At 47.0% G+C, this 9176-nt stretch overlaps 1 protein-coding gene across 1 annotated transcript in view; it reads right to left on the minus strand.

The window, feature by feature from the left end:
- The window catches only part of LOC104489425 (mitogen-activated protein kinase kinase kinase kinase 3-like), a gene marked incomplete at its 5' end in the record, with an annotated part of 26166 nt that overhangs the window by 726 nt on the left and 16264 nt on the right, over positions 1 to 9176 (minus strand). The window contains 6 exons of the mRNA XM_010131584.1: positions 940 to 995; positions 3578 to 3648; positions 5147 to 5239; positions 5356 to 5424; positions 7542 to 7713; positions 8463 to 8566. Of these exons, the coding sequence (XP_010129886.1) occupies positions 940 to 995; positions 3578 to 3648; positions 5147 to 5239; positions 5356 to 5424; positions 7542 to 7713; positions 8463 to 8566 (565 nt within the window). The remainder of the gene's footprint in view (positions 1 to 939; positions 996 to 3577; positions 3649 to 5146; positions 5240 to 5355; positions 5425 to 7541; positions 7714 to 8462; positions 8567 to 9176) is intronic.

Below are 9176 nucleotides of genomic sequence, written 5' to 3' on the forward strand. Positions count from 1 at the left end.
CAAGAAGGGCCCCAGGGACCCCCCCCCAGCCTCTCTGGGCCTGTGGGCTGACGGTTCTACCGCCCTCACCATGATGTTTTCGCCTCTCTTATCCAGCTGGCATTTCCCTTGCTGCAATGTCTGCCTCTTGCCCTTCCAGCAGTGCTTCAAAGGACAGACCATCGCTCCTCTGCTGCCTGGGCTCGTGCTTCCCTAGAGCTCTGCAAAGCTAGCTCATCAATCAGGCTGCAGTCCGTGGAATTGTTAATCTGCCCTTTGCCACGGGACAGGACAGATGGTGAAAGCTGACTTCTGTAAGCATCACCAGTCTCTCCCGGAGCCCATGTAAGCTAAATCCTCAGAAACTTCCTCCAGCTCGGAAGGTCCCAGAGACGAGGACCTGCAGGCTCAGAGAGTCCTCAAGGGAAGGTTCTGCACATAGCAGTCCTTCCCTCTTACTCTGTCCTTGCCCCCCGCTTCTGGCCAGCGTTGCAGACAGGAGGCTGCACTAGCTGGACCTACAACTGCAAGAGACTACAAGCAGTGTGGTAGATCCGACCCTTCTCTTCACAGGAGGGAAATGAGCAGCCACAATGCTGTTTCACAAACCATTTGAGGTTTTTTAACCAGGCAAGGACTGCTGGAAACTGCTGAACGGCCCAGGATGTTCATGACTGAACTCTCCTCCCGAACACCCTGCAGTGAAGGTACGCTGTGGAAATTAAACTGTCTGTGGTGCATTCGCCCAAGGAGAGGCTGCTCCCATCAAAGCTACGGCTCAGGAAACCTGCCCTCTGCTCCGTGTGCTCCACAGCGGCATTCCCTGCTGCTCACCATACAGCAGGAAACAGCACAAAACCAGCCACACCACACGGAACAGGCAACAAGAACTCTGACAAGGCAGAAGGCACACACGTGATTCTTTGATTTTAAGCATGCCGTGTTCACTTCTCTTCATACCTGTCGGATCCCAGAAGCCTGAATATCCGCGTATTATCAGAAATTTCTTGCGTGATCTGGACAATAAAAACAAGACAGGTGTTTACGTAGTAAGTGCACAGCGATTTTCTTTTGTTTTTAAAATCAATCTAGAGAAGAGAATTGCCTATGACTGACATTACCCATTTACTGCTGATTTAAATCCACTAGAGAATTTAATGCAACTGTGACTTTTAAATGAGATCTAGAAGTGCTCTGTAATTCCTGCCACAGGGTGTGAATTCCTCTGGTAGCAGCAGCAGGCGCAAGAGGATGGCTCAGCACTGCCCAGATCCACGCTGCTGCTGTGATTCTCTTCACGGCCGTGACTGAAACAGGTAGCTGTAAGGAGCGATTTGTCTCGCTCTGGAGCAGATATCCAAAAGGGTCAAGTAAGTAACACGTAAAATGCATTTTGTTGAAATTCTGGTTCATAGTAAAGACGCAGTAAGTTCATATTCTGAAGACCTGAGCCAGGAAACATAACCTGATTTGCAGCGCTGGTGCCCACTGTGGAGAGAGAGTATTGTACTGCGACATTTCAGACTAGCGCGACAGAACTCTGCCTACTGCAGGTGAACCGGGTCGGTGTGACACAGCTTTACGGTCAGACGAACGCCAAAGCACCAAAGAACACACCACAGGCATCAGTGAAGCCTGCTGAAGCCCACCGCATAATCCAAAGGGTTCTGAGTCACGCTGAGAACAGGCAGCCCTGTTTACAAAGCAGCTGCATTTCACACTCCTGAGGCAAGAGGAGATTGTCGCTCCTCCCCAGATCCCAGCAGTGTCAGCTGACTGAGGGAACTCACTTCTGGCACAGATAACTCACAAGAGAACTTTAATTCACAGCAACGAAGTTCCCCACTTTGTTAAGGAAATTACTTTCTGCTCGTCGGGCTCAGCCTTGCACTGTCTTGGTCCAAATGTAGAGGCTCTAGTCTCGGAACTCACACACTTGCCTGTTTCATTCCTCCCATTCAACCAAACCACTGCGGAAGGTCACGGCTGTGGAAGGGCCCAAGTCTGCAAGCAGCTCAAATCACCCCCGACTAGACCAACCGATCCTAGATCAGGGAGTCTGAAATAATAACGGCTTCAAAGACAAAGGCGCTGCGGGTAGGTTGGTCAGGTTTCTGCCCCACGTAACCACTTCCTACATGCTGCACAGTATAAAACTCCCCCAGAGTAAGGGTCAAGATCTGCACCTGGCAACGCAGGCTTTTCACACCACAGATGAAAATAAGCTTCTTTTTTTCACAGTTGCTGTGGCGAGTAGGACATCTAGCAGAGACAGAAAACTTAAAAAGGCCCGAGACCCGAGACATGCTCTGCCGGGAAAAGGTCTCTAGTCTTCGCTCTCCAACAGCAGCTCAGTACCACCTTCTCCATTCAGCTGCTGGCTTAGGCTTGACAGGAACAAAGCAAGATGACGGTGCTCCTTGTGCTTCACGTGAATGACAGATGCATCCCCTTGCACTGCAGCACTCTGGGCCACGTCCTCTGACAACTGCATCAGAGCTGCTGAGCCTGGCAGAGTGCTGCTAGCAGGATCTGGAGCTGCCTGGCAGCATCACCCCGCCTCCGGTTTTGTGCTAATGGCAGGGTGAAGGGCAGTCACACCGGGTATCGAACATGAACCAATGCCGCAAGAACCATCTGCAGACCTGGAAATAATCTGACTCTAGTCTTTGGTCCAACTTCCCATGAAGAGCAGGCTTACCATCAGCACAGATTAGGACAACTGCGGCTTTGTGCAAAATAAAAGGCAGTTGTGTAACACCGGGGAATGTCTAAGTCTGGCATGGTGTGTTTGTATGTGTACCTTAAAATACAGGTAGTCATCAGCTCAGTGTCTCAGCCAGTGTGGCACGGATGAAACAACTGGTAACCTTGTAAACATTCTTTAATAACAAATTAAAAGGCTCATTAAAATCCTACAGGGCACAGCACTTCCTCTAACACAGAAGCACAAGGTTTGCAGCGAGAAAAAGAAAGGACTTGGGAAGGTATGTCTGAGCATCACATCAGACTGGCTGAAAAAAGGGACTACACAAATTTTAGGGAAAAAAACAAACCAAAACAAAAAACAACCTTTAGGTCAGCCTGACATTTTTCTCCTGAGATTGGAAAATCCTTCTTGTGAAAGCTGGCACGAAAACCTTCAAAGCATTTGTAAGCCAAGGTAACATGGAAGAGACTGAAAAACAACAGGCAACTCATTCCAGACTGTGACAGAGCTAGAAGTCAGCAGTGGAGAGTGCAACCACTGCCAAAGGCCAGATTTCAGCGTCCGTGTGGGAGAGGCTATGGGACTGACACGAGTCTTCAAGGCCTGTTAAGGTGAAGATGATCAACGTTACCAAGCATTGGGCCGTGGTACCCCGGCCCGGTGATCTCTTGCTTTCTGCTCTGTACATCAGACTTGACAGGGGCTCTTGTGTAGCTTCACTAACTAGCTTGTAGTTTATGAAACGTGCTTAGACTGAGACTACAGCTTCAAGGGCTAACCTAGGAAGTCACTGAAACGTTTTACTCTTCCTCAGACCACAGCATATGCGTTTCTGCCCTGTGTGGCTTGTATTAGGAGCCAGAGCTTGAAGCAAGACGCCGTACTCACCTCGTTTGATCGAAAGCTCCTTCCCTGCATGCCATGTTTCCAGAACGCCAACACGCTGTCCTGTAGGCAGACTAGGAACGAAGGACACTGCCATCAGTCCTGCGGCACCATGTCAACTCGTGCTTTTAAGGCCAAGAGCGTACGACTGCAATACTGAAACCTGTACCTGTGTGTTTTATTGTGTCGTGTTCACACCCCCAGACTGCAAAATGTCGCACAGGAACTGCTGGCCCTGCCTCAAAAGGAGCTGCATTTATATCACTGGTTAACAAGCAGGGTTTAAAAACATTCTCACCCTACCAGAAAAAGTTCCAGAGCAGACCTGGACAAAGCCCCTCCTCTTCCCAAATGGATTCTGAATTTTAGCAGAACAGTTATAGCGGTACTGCAGTGACATTTTTCACTTTCCCAGCAACTGTGGGCTAATGCAGCCCTGCTGCAACAGCAACACCCAGCTCTCAGAGCCCTGTGCTTCCCCTTGTCCCAAATGTGGTGACAGACACCTGCATTTGAACCCCGTGAAAAGAAATGGGCCTAGGGCCTTCCTCAAAGACAGAGCAAGTGTGTAGGTCCCCAGGAAGAATCTGTCCCACCTGCACCCAGCACCCTGCCGCTGGGCAGGTACCCTGGAGGCCAGAACACCAGAGTGGGAGCTCGTTTGTGATGAGCAGAGAGAGGACTACAGCACATGCAGAGGTCTTACAGTGACCAGCTTGAAGTACAAATACTCCTTCCTTCCCCCATTCCTAACCAAAAGAAACCATAAAAGCGATGTTTTCCATGACAATGCATTTTTTTCCTCTGTGGGACATTACATTTGAAGTGTCTGAAACTTTAAAGCTTCTCATCAGAAGTCCCTTCAACTTCTTATAGTTTTGTTGCCACTGTTCCTTCTCGTTTGGCGCTACCCTCCTCCTGTGAACACATCCTTCCTGCTCCCTCCTTCAAAACCAGGTGATGCAATCCAGCTATGTAACCGCCGGGGAACTCTCAAAACGAATGTATTCTCACACTTCCACATGGCCTATCACCAGTCGTCAGGGAGAGGAGATTACCACCTCCCCTTGAAGTTGTGTGATGAGGTCACTCCTCAGCCTTCTCTTCTCTAAGCTAGTGACCTCAGCTGCACCTCGTAAGTCATGCCCTCGAGACCTTTCCCCATCTTGATCACCCTCCTCTGGACATACTTCAATAGTCTGATGTCCTCCTTACACTGAGGTGCCCAAGCTGCACACAGTGCTCGAGATGAGGCCGCATCAGTGCGGTGCAGAGTTGGGCACTCGCCTCCTTCAGCCGCCCAGCGACACTGTGCTTGGTGCACTCCAGGGCATCGTTGGCCCTTTTGGCTGCCAGGGCACACTGTTGACTCGTCTTCAGCTTGCATCCATCCAAAGCCCCAGATCTCTTTCTGCAGGGCTGCTCTCCAGCCTCCTGTCCCCCAGTTTATATTTATAACCAGGACTACCTTGTCCCATGTGCAGAAACCGGCACCTGTTACATTTCATACAGCTGGTGATTGCCCAACTCTCGAGTCTTAATATTCGATATTAATAATTAAAGCCAACTTACCTATCGATTCAATCTGAAAGTCAAATGTGAGCTCCGATGACAGTTTGCGGCTGGATTTTAACTTGCCTTGCAGATTCACTATTTTTATGCAGCCTAGAGAATAAACAAGATGTCAGCCAAGAATTAATCTTCAGTACGTGACCGAATTTGAAGACAGACGGCATGCGCATACATGCACACCTACACACTTAGTTGATACTAGAACTTACAATCCAAACACACCAAAATGGTATCTCTCTCCAGCTGTGTTACATGTACAACACTCGTCTCTGTAGTGTCTATAAAAAAAAAAAAAAATTACAGCGTTAGTTTGGAACACAGATTAGCATGAAAGTTGAAATGGAAGTTCTAGAGAGTGAGACAATTTAACGCATTAGCAAGTTTATCTACTTGAAATAATCATCTTACCAGTGACACTTCTCTTCTCTTAGAGAGGCATGTCCACTTATCCATGTTGACTGTGACAGGAAAACTAACGCTGTAATATTAAAGCATGGACTTAATCCAGCCTTTCCTGAGACATGTCACAAAAGCAAACTCACACGTACATTGTTCTCCCTTTTTTCCTCTGTTGGTGTTATTTAACAATCCCATTGCAGAACAAAGGCAGATGTATGAGCCTGTCAACACGAAGCCTGAACGCCGTTTCATTCAGTTTTTCTTCTGCCTTTACTGTTAAATCTTGCTAGGGACCTACTTATGTTAGTACTTAATTCTTGCTGCTATTTTCAGACCTTCCATCCCCAGGTCTTCCAAAAATAGCTCCAAGAGACAGCTGACCTTTCTCTGTTCTGGGTTACAGCTGCAGCAGTCTCCATCACAGCAAACAGGGGTATCTGACCCACGATTAGTGGACACGTCAACTCAAGAGAAGTGTAGTTTTGGTTTGTGTGTCTAGCATTAAAATTACACAAAACCCAGCTCCTACTAACCCAGCGTTACTGCCAGCGGCTCTGTAGGCATTCTTTCTCACGGAAAAGAGAAACTCATTAACTCTGTTAGAGATGAGAAATTAGAGCAGGATACATGAAAATAAAAGCAGTTTTCAGCTGAAAGCTACTACTTGAAAAGCTAAACTTGAAAACTACTATTTGATGGAAGCTCTTTGTGACCATATGACACACCCTTTCCTCATTACAAAAACAGTGAGAAATCTGTTCCGTTGCATTATCGCTCTCCTGCTGGCAGAGGACAGGCATAAACCAACACAATGTGAGGGTTTAAATTAAGAGTCAAAGGGGAGAAAAGAACGACATAGGCACAAGGAAGCTAAAGAAGTATTTGTGGGAGACACAACACAATATTAAATTTTGATATTAAAAAAGGAATCAGGAAGGGATTACTATTACTGTTCTTTTATTTGCACACCAACACAGACAATACCAAGAGAAGGATGACAACGGGACATTAGGGGTCAAAGAACTTCTCTTCATAATTAAATGTATGAGTTTGAAAATAACTCTTTCAGCGTTAGTGCATTTTAAGTGCACCCACTGACCACTTCGGGTTTTGTAACTATGCTTTAGGCAGTGTCAAAATGCGATGACTTTTCAGCAGTAAGAAAGTCAGCAGGTATCTTCCTAGAGGGGACTGTTCTTAGTGAATTCCCCGGCGCACACCCAGCCGGACCCACACACACGTCTGTGCCAGCACAAGGCTACGTATAAACTCGTCCCGGAGCAGCAAGGGCTCTATGCCTGGTAGTAAGAGCCATTTACCGCTTCTCAACCTGCAAGCTACGACGGAGGTCAGCTCACCATCTAGGTTTAGAGGGGAGCCCTGCAACAAAGAAGTTGTTCTTAGCACATTTCCTTCTGGAACCAATGCCTGCTGCTGCTCAGATGCTGGCCGCCTCACTCCATAGCACCACACCAGTGACGGACAGGTACCTGGTCTGCTGCTACCAGCTGTCACTTGTTTCTATAAACACTGGAAGAACAGAAAAACGCTCTCTCTCAGCAGGAGGGTGGTAACACCAGTTCTAACTACAGGAGAGAGGACAGCCAAACAGAGGACAGATGTTGAAAGAAATTGCTCAGAGTGTGCTTCTGTTAAAATCTATTAAATATACAGAAGTCATGGTGCCAGCGCAGAACACAGATTAGCACCGTGGTCAAGTACAGCCCGATTTATGGGAATGCAAGAAAACACCACTCCATCCTCTGCTCTACTCAAAACCGCAAATCCAGTCAGTTCAATGAGTAGAAATGTTGAGAAAAAGGTGCATACGCAAGCAGGTACACCCAGATAGCCCGTTAAAGACAGAGCTGAGAGCGATCCCTTTGCCTTAACGATTTAACCATCGGTTTCCTCAGACGAAACTACCTTTCTAGTGCTTTCACTACAATGGAAGACTGAGGAGCATTTCTGAAGGCAGTTACAACAGCACACAAACCTGTTTCTGTAAACCACGAAGAGGCAGAATTTGGGTTGACAGTCTCAAACTTCACCACCTGGTTGAAGTCTCTTCCTCTGCTGACACCAACACAAACTAAGGGGAATTCCTGCTCGGGGACTACCAGCATTTCAAACAATCTCAGTGGACAAGGTACAGGAAAATCTATGTGCTAGACATTAAGAAACAAAAACGGACATTAGAAGGGAAACAAGTTTAGTTGTAGTTGCTGTTAGCTATTTAAACTGCACGGTAAAAGTTATGCCACACATTTTGTAACATTACTTCTTCAGATAACAGTAATTGGTAGATACTAAAAGCCTGAGTTCAGAAGTCGGGAGAGTCTTTGTGACGATTCAGTTAAAATCCGATAGGATGTCTTTCATCACGTATGTCCTGTGCAGGTGCCAAGAGTGCTACACCCACCATGGCTCTCCCTGGCCATGGAGGCTGAAGCCTTGTTTCCCAGGCTGAGCAAGTTATTGCAGCAGCCTGTCTACAAACATGAGTCCACCCTGGCTCCATCTCTTCAGGTGGTGTCAGATGAGGAGATGACAAGCGTTTCTGAGCAGCCCTAGTGTCACAAAGCTCTGCTATGGGAGTCAGCTCGCTGTTAACCTGTGCTCTCACTCCACTCCGCCACATCTCAGTCTGTCAGACAGCTCCTTTTACTGCACAACTGAAAGGCAGTATTCATGGAGGAGAGGGCTTTGCCCTTTAGCTGAAGTGCACCACAAAACCAAGAATATTCCTATGAATACTTGGAGTCAGTTAATCCATATGACACATTTAATTAGCTGCTTTCAATGTAATTTAACAGAACCCTAGAGAAAAGTCTCACAACTCAAGGAATGCCCAATACTTACATTACAAGATAAACAGAAATGAACACAGGAGTATCTCATCCTGTTGTAATATTACCTTGATTAACATAAATTTTTGCATTGGTTCAACCCATTCTAACAAAACAATGCTAGACTGTAGCGCTCCACAAAGGTACTTGTGGCCCGGGTAGGGATTCCTCACTGCCAAAAAAAGAGAGGTAGAGCACATTAGCATACCAAGCAAATACAAATTATAAACAATTTCCCACTAACTTACAGTCCATACACTTTTGGAAAATACCCACCACCGCCACTCTCATCTTTTATATAAGGAAGCTGCTGGAAAGCTAACATCCACACTATGAGAACAGCGACAGACAGGATGCTGGAGCAGGGGCTGCCCTTCCATCAGGCGTGAACAGCTACTTCTGGGGACAAATAAGTCCTAAGGAACAACTCCCACGAGGGCACTGTGGTATGTTTCACCTCTCCAACTGAAAATAAAGGTTATTGTCCTTTTTTTAGACTGCTAGGTGGGGTTTACTCTTTAAGATGGTCTTTAAAAAAACCCCAGTTGACCACACACACATTTGAAGGATCTTCCTCCCCCGCACTGGTTTGCCTAAGCTCTCTCCAAATCGTCATGAGAAGCTGTTAAAGGATGGCTTTAACAGACCTCACAGACAGTTATCCAGCAGGCACTGAACAATCGTGGTCACCTGAGCACTGCTCAACTGCCTTCCAAGCACCGTCACCGCAATTCTGGAACCCAGGAGCAACACACTTCTGTTGAACACTTCTAGGTCAGCAG

The sequence above is a fragment of the Buceros rhinoceros genome, unplaced genomic scaffold (genome assembly GCF_000710305.1).
Source record: "Buceros rhinoceros silvestris isolate BGI_N320 unplaced genomic scaffold, ASM71030v1 scaffold18712, whole genome shotgun sequence".
Classification (NCBI taxonomy): domain Eukaryota; kingdom Metazoa; phylum Chordata; class Aves; order Bucerotiformes; family Bucerotidae; genus Buceros; species Buceros rhinoceros.